The 15,378-nt window shown below is 37.0% G+C and overlaps 3 protein-coding genes across 4 annotated transcripts; all 3 read right to left on the bottom strand.

Moving 5' to 3' along the window:
- Window positions 1–3,136: 3,136 nt before the first annotated feature.
- LOC9323752 (protein disulfide isomerase-like 1-2) lies at window positions 3,137–6,034 on the bottom strand. The gene is made up of 10 exons (XM_021035656.1): window positions 5,750–6,034; window positions 5,605–5,635; window positions 5,224–5,511; window positions 4,949–5,134; window positions 4,720–4,845; window positions 4,231–4,368; window positions 4,015–4,134; window positions 3,801–3,918; window positions 3,605–3,717; window positions 3,137–3,517 (listed from the first exon to the last, which is right to left on the bottom strand). The coding sequence occupies exons 1-10, from the start codon at window positions 5,917–5,919 to the stop codon at window positions 3,299–3,301; spliced, it is 1,509 nt and encodes a 502-aa protein (XP_020891315.1). The 5' UTR covers window positions 5,920–6,034; the 3' UTR covers window positions 3,137–3,298.
- A 1,070-nt stretch (window positions 6,035–7,104) lies between these two features.
- On the bottom strand, window positions 7,105–11,183 carry LOC9323751. Of its 2 annotated transcripts, none has more exons than XM_021035572.1 (4): window positions 9,193–11,183; window positions 8,449–8,657; window positions 8,120–8,331; window positions 7,105–8,026 (listed from the first exon to the last, which is right to left on the bottom strand). In XM_021035572.1, exons 1-4 carry the CDS (start codon window positions 10,664–10,666, stop codon window positions 7,291–7,293), a joined length of 2,631 nt encoding a protein of 876 aa, XP_020891231.1. In that variant the 5' UTR covers window positions 10,667–11,183; the 3' UTR covers window positions 7,105–7,290. The 2 variants fall into 2 exon arrangements, with proteins under 2 accessions (XP_020891231.1, XP_020891230.1); XM_021035571.1 differs by having other exon boundaries at window positions 8,108–8,331; window positions 9,193–11,180.
- A 1,426-nt stretch (window positions 11,184–12,609) lies between these two features.
- On the bottom strand, window positions 12,610–15,210 carry LOC9325208 (L-ascorbate peroxidase T, chloroplastic). The gene is made up of 12 exons (XM_002887640.2): window positions 14,900–15,210; window positions 14,690–14,824; window positions 14,434–14,554; window positions 14,250–14,350; window positions 14,077–14,164; window positions 13,905–13,972; window positions 13,744–13,830; window positions 13,585–13,659; window positions 13,425–13,502; window positions 13,220–13,324; window positions 13,028–13,087; window positions 12,610–12,928 (listed from the first exon to the last, which is right to left on the bottom strand). Exons 1-12 carry the CDS (start codon window positions 15,089–15,091, stop codon window positions 12,749–12,751), a joined length of 1,290 nt encoding a protein of 429 aa, XP_002887686.1. The 5' UTR covers window positions 15,092–15,210; the 3' UTR covers window positions 12,610–12,748.
- Window positions 15,211–15,378: the final 168 nt, after the last annotated feature.

The raw sequence follows: 15,378 nt of genomic DNA, 5'->3' as shown, positions 1-15,378 counted from the left end.
GTAATAAATAGGAATAATTTTTTAGAATTTCTGATGATATTTTCGAAATAAGAGGGTAATTTGGGTTTTGATTTTTAAAAAACCTATTTCACCAAACTTTTTATATAGAAGTATATATGGACATTTATCCATTGAGACATCCGGTATTTCTAATTTTCCCGTGTTATTTTCTTTGGGGATTCGTGTAAACTATAAAGTCATCCATGATTGTTTGAAACAAATTTGCATGTAATAAATGAAAACCATTAAATTCTATCAAATTCACTCTCCCTTTCAACATATACATGTTTTTTTTTGGTCGAAGCTTATTATTACATGTTTTAACCGACAATCAATCATCTATCAATTTCTCTTCTGTGTATAATATTTCTATAACATGATTGAAAATGTGAAATCAAACTAAAAATAAATAAAAGCATGTAGTATATTAACAGGACCCGCTGGGTCCACGAAACCACGTGAATCAGGCTATCACTTTAAGGAGCCACCAGAGCTTGGTTTATTGTTCCTCTACTATGTTGGATTAGTGTAAAAAAATGTAGCACATATTTGTCTTTTTTTTTTTTTAAAATGTATTTATTATATATCATTTGTATATCGCGATCATCATTTGTCATGCCATATGATTCAGATTAAAGTTGCAGCTTACCTATAAAAATTTAATTAATGTATGATGGTATCTGTATCTAAGCAGCGTCATACGAAATCTCGAAGGTTAATTGAATATCTTTTGGTGAGGGAGCAACAATCAAACACAATATTTTTTTTTTGGTAGGAAAGGGGGAGACAAGTCTCCCACCATTTATTTAAAACTGAAAAGTAAATTACACTCTAACAAATCTAGGAGTTGCAGATCCTCGAGCGTCTTCAGAAAGAATCGAGTTCATCAACTCTGGTTGTACTTGAAACATGTGAAAACCCAAAGGTAACGAAAACGAATATTTTGCCAATCCGTCGGCTAGACGATTGGCCTCCCTATACACGTGAGAAATACGGACACACCAGTCCCTTGATAAGAAGGCATAGCACAAACGTACTAGAAATGATAGATCAAACACAATATTAATATCAAAAGTACTTTAACAAAAAAAAAATATTAATATCAAAAGTAACATATTAAAGCAAGGGAGAGTTAGCGCAGAGGTAAAAACAGATAAGCAAATTAGTGCAGAGGTAATTGACTGCTTTGACTTCAAGTAATGGAAAAAGAGCTTCACTTCTGCCCTTCGATTTCTCCGAAATAACGAAAAACCCAGGCGCTTACTTATCCATGCGAGTGGGATAGCAACTTTGACTTTTTTGGCAAAAAAAGGATGAAGCGACGTCTCTGTTTCGGACGTGACGGTTACGCGGTGACAGAAGGAAGGAGGCGACTTCCATTTAATGCAAACCTGCAGAGTGTCTAAGTAGATATGTGGATATCTACAATAGAACAACATATGCTTGGTAAATATACATGAATAGATACAGATCTAAATAGATTTGTGGATATCTAAAACAAACAATAGATGTTTGACAAAATATACATGAATAAATATAGATCTACAGGGGAAGTTGAATATCTAAACTCAGGGATAATTAAAAAATTGCGGATCTAAATAGATTTGTGGATATGGAGACGGAATTTAGTGAGGAAAGCGAGAAAAACACAAAAAAAAACTAGATACTATTTAATCGTGAAAGCAATGGAATGAAAACAAGTACATGGAAAAACTTTTGAATTTTGTCACTTGACAACATTAAGCTGTCGGATTAACAGAAAGTGAGCCAATTTGCTAGAGAAGACAAGTTTGGAGTAGACATCAAGAAGTTTTTCAAAGTAAGGCCTAATGGTTTCATTCTCTTTAGGTGTACGAGCTTTCAACACAAACTTGATCGTATTGAGCTTGAAGTACATATTCACCCTATCGCCAGGAGGTCCTCTCTATCGGCAAACAATCGGGAAAGCATCTCCAGATCAGCCATATTTCTAAACAGTAAAAAAGATAAACAGTAAGTTATGTATCAACATCAAGTGGGAATAAAAGAAAATAAATAGATATCTACAAAAAAAGATGCACATCAAAATACAGATCTATAAAGTAGAGATGTGGATCTAAGTAGATTTATGTATATCTATAATAGAACAACAGATGCTTGACAAATATACATATACACGCATATTCGTCTCGAAAGAAACAAAAAAAACTGTTGCATTTCTCTTAGCGAGTGGGGCTAAAAACGGAAAGATAATGGACTAATGTTGCAATTGTTTTAGGTCCCGACAAGATTTTATCAAAAACTAATTTAAGCTCAGATCCTTACCTCTGAGCTAATTATCTCTTAAAGCAATATATGTAATTTTCATTATTAGTACTCTAACAAAAGAAAATATTATTTGTCATGATTAGAGGCCCTCATAAGTCATAAGATTAATCCATTTGATCTTTTTTTTTTTTTTTTTCGTCAATTAATCCATTTGATCAGAGAAGATGTTTTCACTTTAAGTCATCAATTTAAGTTTAGACAAAATAACTAAATAAGGATTGATATGATAAACAAATATTGAATTTTATTTTTGGTGATAGTAATAAACGTAAACTTTTGAGCCACAAAGCTCACTAGTCACTGCTTATATCAGATTAATCTATTTACGATTAATATGCCCACATTTTATAAACTGTAAGTTTTCATATTTATCTATGATTGATATGATAAACAAATATTGAATTTTATTTTTGGTGATAGTAATAAACGTAAACTTTTGAGCCACGAAGCTCACTAGTCACTGCTTATATCAGATTAATCTATTTACGATTAATATGCCCACATTTTATAAACTGTAAGTTTTCATATTTATCTATGATTGATATGATAAACAAATATTGAATTTTATTTTTGGTGATAGTAATAAACGTAAACTTTTGAGCCACGAAGCTCACTAGTCACTGCTTATATCAGATTAATCTATTTACGATTAATATGCCCACATTTTATAAACTGTAAGTTTTCATATTTATCTATTTGCGATTTGTTTGACCGCATTGTTGATTCTATCTCAGGGGTTGAGATTTGAGACTTTGGCTCTATCGATGAACGAATATAATCAATGGGACGATTTACCAAACAGTCCACCAAAAACGAACCAACCCAATGGTCAAAACATCAAACAGATTAAATGACTATTAGGTATAACTTTTATTAATGGGAGACTTTGGGTTCGAAGAAACTGTAAAACTGTAAAAGAAAAAAGAAGATTCTGATGGAGAAGAAGAGAAATGCTCCTACTCAAAATTTTGAAAATAAACTCATGAGACTTCTACAGCTCGTCTTTTGCGGCCGTTTCTTCAGTCTTGGTAGACTCTTCTCCATGAGAAATTGGCTTCTTCTCACTGTTCTTCTCAACGAAGTTTATGAAGTCTTCCTTTGTCCTGTCTCCTTCGTACACTACAACGTTTCCGCTCGCTGACCTGAAGTAAATGGTCGGGAATCCTTTCACATCGAAGGTATCACTTGGGATATCATTTGCGGTTGCGTCCTGCACAGACACGGACACGGTTAAGTCAATCCAGGAGGAGTATATCAAGTGATTGTTTTACATATAAACAATAAAAGAGAGGCTTACCAATTTTGCAATGATCACACTTGGGTCGTTCTGGAATGACAAAGCCACTTCGTCCAAGATTGGAGCAAGTTTTTGACAATGTCCACACCATGGTGCATAGAACTCAATCAAGACTGATAGATAAAATTGATGTTTATCATTCTTGGTTTTGCATAAAAAAATTTAAACAATTATTAGAGTTTTCAAATGTACTCACCATTCTTTCCAGACTTGAAAACTATGTCATCAAGGCTCTCGGCAACAACAACCTTCACAGGTTCGTTGTTCTCAGCTGGAATAGGTTGAGATTTTTTGTGGGCGGCAACTTTTCCGTCCTGCAGAAAACATGTTCTTTGGTTAGGTTATATTTATATTTAGACATACTTGGTTTACATAAAGCTTTTGTGAATGTGTGCAAAAGAGAATGAAACCTGGAAGTCCTTGACCCATGATTCAATCTGGTCAACCTCAACGTTGGCTTTCAAATACTTCTTGTTATCTGGGGTCTGGATGATGATGAGGGGAATTTGGCTCTCTTCGAGTCCAAAGTACTGTTAAACCAATACATGAAAAGAACAAAGTTTCTTAGAGATGTGTTAATATTGGCAGGAGAAAAATAATTATAAGAGACAAACTTAAATAGTAACCTGGAAAGCGCCTTGGCTGCTCTCAGCATCACCGACAAGGAAGGCAAGACCTTGACCTTTGTTGGATGTAGCTACTTCACGGTACTTTGATTTTAGAGATTCAGCTGTTGCACTGGTGAAGTTAACGAACATCATTGCCTGAATTCAAAATATCACTACCCATCAAAACCAGAAACTCATTGAAGACTGGAAAAAGAAAAAACCCAGAACAGAACAAATGCTTTTACAATTATCAAGAGAATTATGTTATCACAGCTTTTGCTATAACCCAAATTCAATTAATATGTTATGGTATCAAAGCTTTTGCTATAGTTAACACTACCGCCTGCAAAGAAAAGCTTTCAACCTTCAAGCACATACTAGTTACTAAACTACATCTTCAAAAATCTATAAGATACTTGTCCAGTAAAAATGCAAGGCACAACTGAAACGTCCATTCATGTGTTGCAGCACTACAATGAGATCCAAAATAACTTAACTGAGAATTACCTTAGTGGCAGGGCTGTCAAAGAATTTGACAACATATGGGTGGTTGTTTGGATCACTGTCAAAGACGGTGACAAGTGGAATACTTGATTCTTTGACAAATTTCTCTAGAGCTTCCCCATTGAAGTCCTGGATCCATGGTTCGAAAATAAAATAAATAAGTTGCAACATTATTGCGTAAAACTTGACTACTCATTGATGTAATGTACAAAGTGAAAAGGTTCCCCTGTACCTTGGAATCAACAAACAACTCATCAAAAGGCTTGAATAGCCTCAGTACAGGTCCTTCCACAGACTCTCCACGAGGAAGAACCTTGGCATCCAAAGTGTGTGCGAAATCATAGTCAGCACGCAATTTCTCAGCAAGGGCCATGAAAGAATCAAACTCCTCGCCAGATAATTTAGGGAACACTCCAACCTAAAAGACAACAGAGATAGACATTAGTGGCTGCAATAATGGAAAGGAAACCAAGAAGAAAAAAAAAAAGATGCATAAGAGGCACTTACAGCAACAACATTCTTTTCACCCACAATCTCAGCGGCAGAATCAGCTGACTTAATTTCAACAGAAGCAGGACCACTTTGCTTCTTCAAATAAGTGACAATACCCTCAGCTTCACGAGGTCCGTTGTAATCTTGAACTGATTTCCCTCCATTTCTCAAAATCTTAAGAGTGGGGAAACCCTGAATCTTGTACTCGTTTGCAAGTCCTTTGTTTGCTTCTTGACTAGCGTCAATCTTGGCGAGAGCGAGAGGTGGGTTATGACTGCTCAACTCTGATGCAGCCTTCTCGTACTGTAAACAAACAAATATAACCAATCTTAGCTAAATCCAATCAGATTTCAAACACAAATCCTAATGTAAGTGATTTCAAAGCCAAATTCTCACCTCAGGAGCAAGCTTCTGGCAGTGACCACACCTGAAGCATAACAAAACAAAAATCAGGTTACCTAATGAAACGGAGATAATTAAGCACATAGCCGATCTCTCACGAATAAGAAATTGAAGAAGACAAGAGTAATTAGAGAAATACCAAGGGGCGTAGAACTCGACGACGATGAAATCGTGTTTGGTGATGGTTTCGGTGAAGTTAGAGTGATCGAGAGTCAAGACAAATTCCTTCGTCTGCTCGCTTCTTATGGAGGAAGCGAACAGAGATAACAACAAAAGGATCGGAAAACACGCGAAACCCTTAATCGCCATTATTATCGCTCTCTCTCTTTTCTTTCTCTGTACCAACGAACGAATATTCTTGTGTTCTTCTTCTTCTTATCAGAGGAATGCACTGATCGAGATGATATTTATCAGCGCATTATTTCTTACACTGGCAATTTATGGAAATTACGAAATCGCTGGATGATTACTGGTCATACATATACGTGGCGAGTTTTCATTGGATAACACCTCGTCATTGGTTTTTTCATTAAACTTTTGGGCAAGTAATATTTTTCATTGACTCTTGACCCACAACGGTTATTGATATTTCAATATTTACTTCCATAATCAGCAGTGAAAGATCATAATTAGGAGAAATTCATTTATTAAATTTTCTCTTTTTTAATATATTTTTAATATCATCAGATTTTCTCATTATACCCTGCTGAGTCAACATAAAAATTTAATGTGTATCTTTAAAAAAATTACTAACCAAGAAAAATGTAATGGAGCCATGGTGGTTTGACTTTGATAACACTATACCATAGATCATGCCTAACCATACATAGTCTCTCCTCTTTTGCCATTGTGAAGCCATATGGCAACATAGCCCATATATGTACTCTTGTAGAAAAGATTTTTAAGTTCTAGACTATTGTCTGGTTTAAGACTAAAAATGTATCCCACTTTGTAGTTGTACCTAAACTGATGATTTATTAAGTTGTGTGATAGTGAACAAAATGCACAAAACTATTAAATACGAATCCAAATCTTGACAGTTTTGTAGTTTATGCATTTCAACTTGTCAAGAGTTTGAAACCATTGCCTGCAACCTTGTGCATAGTTTGAAACCATTACCTTGGTTGTCAATTTGTGATTTTCAATTCTAAATATCATATATGTTTTTAAGTAAAGTTATACAGAATATCACAGTAGATCATGTATGTAGTTTTTCTTTCCTTCTTTCAAAACTGAACCAATAGTTGACCAATTCATAATCGATCTTAGTTTGATTTCTAGCCATTAAAGATAACTCTATCATATATAGTCTCATAGACATAGATCATGCCTAACCATAGTCTAATAATCTATTATTCTACATATCTTTATCCTATTTTCTTTTTGAAGATCCTCAATACTCTTGTAAATTTCAATATCCTAATGTATGCATTCTTGTAATCTCAACCAGGAACGATCATTTTACATTCTTTCTAATTCAACATAATTGTGATGTTTGATTTTTTAAAAACTAGATATTTTCTTCTTCACCATTTAAAAACGGCCTACAAAGCAAACTAATCAACCAATAAATGAATATGAACTTATCTATACAACAATTTTCTTCTATATAAAACCTATATGTAACGAAACTTCAAAACGGTGCAAAAATGTGGTAAGTGGTAACTCCACAATCTCTACTCAAGCCGAAGAGGTCTGAGGATGTTGAAGCCTAACAATTTCATGAGCTTTCACAACTTCTGATGTGAATTTTCTCAGTGCCCCGAAAATGGGAACTAAACCAGCTTTCAAGCTACTCGAGGACGTGTTGTTCACAAGCTTAATGGTTTCTTTACGCTTTCCTCTTTCCTCTACTAGCTTCTTCCTCATTGAATCTAAATCCACTTTCAAATCATCCAAAGCCGATATCCCGCTCTCTGACCGACCTTTCGAAACCACACTTCTCTCTGACTCTGCATCTCGCTGCTCAAATTGCGCTCTTACTCTTTGCTCTTCTTCTTGTTTCTCCCATAGCTCGTGTAGGCTTGAAGCAAAACCTTGCATTGCATTGGTCACATTCTCTCCAGATATTCTACACATTGCTTCTTGCCAATCTTTGCATATGATAAATATGGGCGGTGCACCGATCTGGCTAGGAGAGAAAGGAGCTATTCCGTCATCGGTTGCCTCGGGTTCATAGTGAAGGCATTTCGAGAGCCATCCACTTAGAAACTGGACATATGATTTCTGGCTGTTGACCCAGTCGTTGAAGCTGCTGCACCATTCTCTAAGCTCTATCTCTAGATCAAGAATTGCTGTCGAGCCAGAGTCTTTTTGTAAGGTTGTGTTCGCCTTTAGAGATCGAACCTTGCTCTCCATGATCGCCTGAAACTGTTTCTGGTGGCACCTCAGCATTGACCTCCACATTCTTATCAACCTTCAAAACACAAACTATCAGTTTTTTTTTTCTTACAGCTTAATCTGTAAATAAATGTCAAAATATAGAAAGATGATTTACCCGTGAATTAACTGTGTCAGTTGTGGCTGCAATTCTTCATCTCTAAGTTTATGGATTCTGCTGGAAATAGAATCAACAGATCTTATACAGACATCGATTTTGGTCAGAAGCTTCCTAATGGCTGCCCGAGTAGCATCGATCTTGATAGATTCTGCTCCATGACTATCCATTTTTTTTAGTCTCCTGCACTTCTCCTCATAGATGGCACGAAGCTTTTCTTCGTCCTGCCATCAAACGCAAATCACAATTTAACAGCACGCAAGAATCTAGATGTGATATAAAGTCCCATTCGAGATTCAGAAACACAAAGCTGCATCAAATATAAAAACAAATATTATTACCTTGACTTCTTTGTACAGTTTCTTTTCCCACGCATACAGTTTCTCCAAGGTTGATGAGAGGTTTCCATTGAAGCCTCCATTAACATCTTGTCCATTGTATGCTTTCGCCATTTTCCGTGTCCTAGATGTTAAACGTATTGATAGTCTGGGCTGAGAGTGCGATGACCGTGTGGATGGTGCTACCAGATACATGATCCTGGATAAGATAACTGAAAAGCAAAACGTTTCATTTAAAACTTCACCAAACAAAACAGCAAAATAACAACCCTTCATCCAAAAAGCAGTGTGCACATAATACACGGTTCATAGTCCAGCACCAAGCAAATCAGTCTAAACCACAATAATTTACCAAGAAGAGATCAAGATACCTTCCCATTATATTGGAATTTAGAGTTTTCCAACATTTAGGTTCATAAGACAGGAGAAAGTCCTATTCAGTCAAGATAATTTCCCATTACATCAAAGTTTATATAGTTCCCAGCTCGGCACGTCTAACAATTCATCAAATAACCATTATACTAAAGTTTATCAGCATTGCTTTGAAACCATGACATTGCAAAATTTGAAGGCATGGTTAAAAAATTCTAACTGCAATCTGCAAACTAGATTCCAAAATGTATGATCATGGCTTATTCTGAATCATGATTTCCTAAATATTATTTCCGATGATTTCAAAAAGGAACGAGCCATCATCTAAGAAAATCAGAATAGTAGACCAGCAAAACATGAGTTAAGAGACTGTACCTTTAACCCCATTGTTTTTATGCTGGTAAGGCAACTTGCCGACCTCAAGTAACAAAGCAACCTCCTTCCCACAAGAAGAAGCAACCTCGAACTCACTCTTGATCTCCTTGACAACTTCTCTGAGATCCCTAGTGGCATGGATCGACAAACTGGATAAGCTACTTATCTTGGAAGATTCAACATCAAAAGACGAAGTGCTCGTTGTTTCCTCCAACTCAAAGCTCACTCCTTTCTTCCTCCCATACTGTTCTTCTACTTCTCTCGAGCTCTTTGTCCCCGTCCCGTGACTGATTGAACTGATGCTGCTCTTTCCTTCACCACCATTAACATAGTGAAACTCCGATTCCACATCACTTCCTGAAAACGACGAAATTGTCTCTAAATCCAAGGAGCTCTCAGTGACTTGTTCTGGCATTGGCACTTCCCTTAAAGTTTCTTCCCTTTTGTTAATGTTCCTCTCAGGAAAAACGTTGTGCTTGTGCTCGTCTCTGTGCTCTTTAACCTTCTCCAATCCTGTTCTCTTGGGACGTCTATACACTTGCTCTTGCTCTGTTACTTCTTCCAGCTCAGGAATTCCTTCTCTTTCTCTAACTTCCTTGGAATCAGGACTGCTTGAGATTGACGCCATTCCCATCGGATAATATCCCGAAGCACGAGAACGGGCGTTGCTATAATCATAGGTATCAAAAACATTCAAGAAATCCCAAGTTGAAACCGTAGGCGGTGACGGAGGAGGTAACGGAGACGGCGATCTCCGTTGCACTCCTGTGTTTCCAAATCCAGAATCCGACGACCATTGCGCGTTCTCCACTCGATGATTCTCCGGTTGGAAGATGAACGGTCGTGATTGTGGCGCAGATTTCCTCATGAAATACATGCCTCGATTTGCGTATGGATTCTCACCACTGAAATTCGGGTAACCCGGTGGATAACCCGACGGATAACCCTGTGAATAACCGGGCGGGTAAGTGAGTGGATAACCGGGTGGGTAAACCGGTGGAGCATAGTTTGTTGGATAACCGGAAGGAAATGTTTCCGTTGACCGTTCTGGTTCTGGACTGCTAGTAGTAATTTGGATATGATTCTTAGATCCAGCTTCTGATTCGGGTTCGGATTCAGATCCGGAACTTAGATGCAAATGAGAATCATCAGTATCTTCTTCTTCGATGACGGAATGAGAAATCGAGGTGGTTGAAGATGGAGAGATCCTCTTGTGTTTCTTCGGCTTTCCTTCGTCGGACGGAAGTGTAAGAACTGGAGAATCCGGCGAAGAAGACGACGAAAAACCAGCTGCGACTTCTTCGTCAACGAAACGTTGAATAGCTTCGCCGACGTCGGAGAGAGACTGGAAATAAGTTAGGTGAGCGACGGCGAGAGCAGAGCGATTATACGACGCCGCTTTAATCAGTTCCCTCCGTTCTCTACAGAGAATCACAATTGGTTGATTATCTACTTTTGATCCTCCGCAACCCATAACGTCTTCGTCGGAACTCTAGACGTTTGTTTCAAATCTCATTCTTCTTCCACTCCGATCATCATCGGACATGGAAGGAACAGAGCAAAGTTTACCTTTTTTTTTTTTTGAAGAAACAGAGCAAAGTCTACTTTTTTGGGAAGGAACAGAGCAAAATTGTGATTTTTGAAGAATAATTTTTGTAAGAATGTAAAAACGAGTTTTATATGAGAGTGATTGCTGATTGCTGATTTATATGAAAACGTGAAAACACGAATCAGAGGGAAGAGAGACAAGTGAAAGAAAACAGAAAAAGATAGGAAATTTCAAAGTCGTCGTCTTGCAATTAAATTTTCAACTTTTTTACTAAATTTAATGGATAAAGATGTGCGAAGAAAGCTAGGGGATCTGGGCAAAATATTTATTGCGAATTGAATTGGGGAAGAAGAAAGTGGCCGCGACGAGGAAAGAAAAAACTATACTATATGAAAAAGACACACTTTTTTTTTAATATCTGACATTCTTCAGTCTTCACAATTCACCGGGAGAGACTTGAGAACGAAGAAGAAGACGTGTATTTGTCTTTTTCACAATGACGCGGGAATTTAGTTTGTTTTTACCATTTTCCCCCAATATTAAGATTTGTTTAGTTTTGGTCCCTACCAATTTTGCCATTATTTCTATTTTTGTGCACACAACAACCGTAAAAAAGTTCTCTTAATAAATTGCACATTGCCCCCATATCCTAATGTCGTTGATTGTCCCTCTCTTCTTACTTTCTTTCTCCTATTGAAAAACATCCAAAATAACCATTTTTGTAAAAAGTAATGAAACTAACTTCAAATAATGACATATCTTTTCATGTTCAAATCAAATCCCATAATCGAGCTCATAATGAAATATCCCACATGCATTTGTAACAAAATAATGCATCTATATCATGATGAGAGACATTAAGACTATTGGATGAAAAAGTAGGACATGTGCTGCCAAAATCGAGCTCACATGCACTTCAAACGCCCAAATCCATAGCATGGTTTATATCCTCAATATCAATATTCTAGTTACATGATTGCCATATACTATGATGAAATTAATTTCGTCATAAAAAAAAGCAGAGGAAATAAGAACTCAATCATTGTATACAAAAGAAAAAGAAGAAAAAGTTTCAAATATCGATTGGAACAATGGGATTGATTGAGTCTGACCAATCCCATCGGCTCATCGTAAGCATTCTTGCGTCACTAGAAGAAGAAAACATCATTTTCCATACCAACCAAAATTCATACATCTTTCTAGATTCAGAATTTAATATTTCAAAGTTGGTTGTTGTAAAGTAAACATTCATTTTTCCCAACAACTAAATACTCCCTCTGTTCATAAAGAGTGTCATTCTAGAGTTTTATTTTTGTTTCACAAAGAGTGTCATTCTACATTTTCAATGTGACTTTTACACAAAATTTCCTAATTTACCCTTAACTTAAAGCTAATTTTCATTGAATTTAAATCATTAATCACTTATTAAATAGGGGCATATATGTATAATTCAATGATTTCTTAATTTGTGTGAAATGTGTTAAAATGACACTTTTTGTGAAACAGAGGGAGTATTAGTCTTCATTAAAATTCTTGAAAAAAAAAAGGATCGATCAAGCATAACTATGCACGTCTACTATGTCACACGTGGTGTTGAAAAAGTTCTCTAAATCGGTTCATGAAAAAAATAATCACCTTTGTTTGTATAGATATAGAAACAAGTACGATGGTTAACCTAATTCAAGAGAGAAGACTTATCTTTTTTTAGTATCCAAAAAGAGAAGAATCTTTAATGAATCTCAAAAAAGATTAACTAACACCAACCAAACCTTATTTTAATGTTCGAATCTATTCGTGCAAAGGCGTAGTAGTGATTCACACACTTTATTTTGAAAAACTCACACTAATCCCAAAATCTAAAACCACCAAATAAACAATGTTATTAAAGGTGATTTTATTCAAGCAAACTATAACAATGATGTGTTTGTTTGCAAAGATATTTGATCACCACGTGATTATGTATATACGTAAGAGAAATCGAAATATACAATTTTTCTAATTTGTCAATTAGAAACCAGAGAAATCGGAATTGTTATTACCACCAAAGAGAGTGGACAAGAGGACCAAAACGCCAATGGCAATTATGATGTTAAGGAAGTAATTTGTGGGTAATGGCTTATCTGGGCTTCCTCCAATTGCTTCATACTCTGCTCTTATCTTCTTTTTCATCGAATCCGAAAGCTCCTTCTGCAAAATATTACTGGAAAATTAAAAACAAGACTCGTTTCCTCAACATGTATATTAGAATAAGCTACACAAACACATTTTTGTTTAGAAAGGACAAACCTTTCCCGTGGAATACTTCGCAGCTACAAACTTCTCTGGAGCGTTGTCAATGATAATGCCCTGTTTAGTATTGTAGTAACACATTAGCTGTTTTAGACTATATGGTTTAAGTCACTGAACTGGATTTTAACGAATGGTTCATAAAGGTTAACACAAGTGCGAAGAGATTAGATTTTCTCTCTTTCCTTGTACCTCGGGAGGATCAAATTTTGCGCCGAGATTGCTGAGCTTGGCATGAGCTTCAGCGTAATCCTTGAAAAATGCAGCCGGATCTTCAGCATACTTCTCCGCATAGTTCTGTAAAACAGATTTTTTTGAAAACATTTCCTCTTAATTAACACTGAACTACTACTTCTGAGGCATCTTTCTAGCAATCACTGTTGTTTATACTTTATACCTTGAATGAAGGATCTTCGAATAGTACAGCATCAGTGGGTAACACCAGAAGATCTTCATCCCTCTTTTCTTTGATATCCTGCAAAGTCATAGAAGTCAATGATTCAGAAAACTCTTCTTCAGTCTCAAACCAAGTTACTAAGAAAGATAGAGAGTTAGACCTTGAAGTAAGAATTGTCGAACTTAAGCCATTTCACTGTCCATGACTGTCCTCCTGCTTCTCCTGGTCCAGTTTTCTGCCATGTTGAACGTTTCCATAACATCTCTACACTATCATTGCAACAACAACATAAGGGAGTTCATTTTGTCGTTTATTATACCGTGTACTTTGTCTCAGGTTTTCCCCAACCGCTACGGTCTGGTCTGGCTCTTCCTAAGGTATGTGCACCAGACAAGGCAACTATTTCCTGCTTGACAAAACAACCTCGACTGTCAGAAATTGAGAATATTCATGTTTGACATGGAACAGAATCAAAACCACCTTGTCATCTAGTCCCATTCTGTAAAATACATCTCTCAAATGATCAGCTGGTGAGGGAGGTCCAGCATCTAAAACACAGCACATATGACCTCGTTAACTTAATTAGTCCATAATAGAATCTGAAACAAACTCATTGAAGCCATGAAACAGACAATGGAAAGGATTAGTTAACCAGGGAGTCTTCCTTCTTCTGGACACTGTTCAGGTGCTACGACATCAACTCTCCCATATTTCATCGGGATTTCAGGACCACCAGCCTCCTGAAGTTAAAAGCAGTAAAGTTTTTAGACCTACGTAGTTTCCTGCTAAGCCAAGCCCAACATAATTTCATCAGGATTTCAGAACCTCTACTGCAGTGGCACTAGCTAACTGGAATAAGTCCGCATAAGAGATGTTAGGATACTTGTCTTTGATAGGCTGAATAAGCTTTAAAGCATTAAGCAGACCTGGAAAAGTCAAAAGTAGAATATAAAGACCAAAAACAAAGTCTCAAGCCCACAACGCAGGTGAATTGTGTTGGAAACAGTACCGGCATTTGCAGCATGCTTAAGCTCAGCCTCAAACCTAAGACTTCCATTAGCTCCACCTCTCTGTGGCCACTCCTCAATGTTCTTGTTATATGTACCAGCATCGTGCCATCCCAATCTAACCTGCATTGAAACATGTTACCCTTGTCAAACACAAAGCAACATGACTCACAAAATTCAATTCTCTTCCTCCAATATCTGTAGTACCAATGCCGTAGAATCGTGATCCAGCTGCAAAAGAAGAGAAAGATACTTTACCAAAATGGGATGACAAAACTTAGTCCGGAGAAGAACTTTGATATCTTCTTTAGCGCTTCTCAATTGAGCTGCATCAGAAGCCGCACATTTTGGTGAAACCATCCTCGTGCTCGTCCCATTGATCGGATGTTTTCTCTAAAATCAACAGAAAATGTTATGTTCAGAGAGAAATTTACAAAAGTATGAATCTCGCAACTGAAGGAAGAATACCTGAAGAACGAAGGAGGTGGTGCAAGGAAACAGAGAAGAAGACGCGACGCTTCGAAGAGAAGACAGAGAATGTGGCGATGCAGAGGAAGAAAGAGCAACGACAGGGGACGAGGAGGAGGTGACGGCGGGGAAAAGAGATACTCTGGTGGAGGAACAGAGTAAGTGAGAGGCGGCGGAGAGAGAAACAGCCATTGTCACGGCGGAGAGAAAGCGCCGGAAGAGAGAATTAAAAAAGACACGTGTCAATAATGCGTTGCCAGTTGGATCTATTTGGAGTCACCCACTCATAACTGGATAATGATTTCTTATCAGCTGAACCTCACGCGCCTGACATCTGAATAGTTATGGGCCGAGTATATTGGGCCTTATACATTTGAAGTTCGTTAGGCCTTTTAATCAATCCTGGTTGGCGCGTGCTTTATACGCCAAGTGTAGTGAGAGTTGGGCGTTGAGCTTCGATTAGCCAAATGCCAAGTTTC

The sequence above is a fragment of the Arabidopsis lyrata genome, assembly GCF_000004255.2.
Source record: "Arabidopsis lyrata subsp. lyrata unplaced genomic scaffold ARALYscaffold_2, whole genome shotgun sequence".
In the NCBI taxonomy this organism is placed as follows: domain Eukaryota; kingdom Viridiplantae; phylum Streptophyta; class Magnoliopsida; order Brassicales; family Brassicaceae; genus Arabidopsis; species Arabidopsis lyrata.
This window is presented reverse-complemented; position numbering and strand designations above follow the sequence as displayed.

What these genes read in the sequence shown, in the direction of transcription:
- LOC9323752 (XM_021035656.1), bottom strand. Translation starts at nt 5,919, where the DNA reads ATGGCGATTAAGGGTTTCGCGTGTTTTCCGATCCTTTTGTTGTTATCT. An exon ending in GTGAAAAGAATGTTGTTGCT is followed by an intron (nt 5,135 to 5,223) that starts GTAAGTGCCTCT and finishes GTTGTCTTTTAG; the next exon opens with GTTGGAGTGTTCCCTAAATT. An exon ending in TTTCAAGTCTGGAAAGAATG is followed by an intron (nt 3,718 to 3,800) that starts GTGAGTACATTT and finishes TTTATCTATCAG; the next exon opens with TCTTGATTGAGTTCTATGCA.
- LOC9323751 (XM_021035571.1), bottom strand. Translation starts at nt 10,666, where the DNA reads ATGGGTTGCGGAGGATCAAAAGTAGATAATCAACCAATTGTGATTCTC. An exon ending in TAAAAACAATGGGGTTAAAG is followed by an intron (nt 8,658 to 9,192) that starts GTACAGTCTCTT and finishes TTTGCTTTTCAG; the next exon opens with TTATCTTATCCAGGATCATG. An exon ending in AACTGTACAAAGAAGTCAAG is followed by an intron (nt 8,332 to 8,448) that starts GTAATAATATTT and finishes GTTTGATGGCAG; the next exon opens with GACGAAGAAAAGCTTCGTGC.
- LOC9325208 (XM_002887640.2), bottom strand. Translation starts at nt 15,091, where the DNA reads ATGGCTGTTTCTCTCTCCGCCGCCTCTCACTTACTCTGTTCCTCCACC. An exon ending in AGTTTTGTCATCCCATTTTG is followed by an intron (nt 14,555 to 14,689) that starts GTAAAGTATCTT and finishes GTTTCAATGCAG; the next exon opens with GTTAGATTGGGATGGCACGA. An exon ending in CAAAATTTGATCCTCCCGAG is followed by an intron (nt 13,088 to 13,219) that starts GTACAAGGAAAG and finishes AATACTAAACAG; the next exon opens with GGCATTATCATTGACAACGC.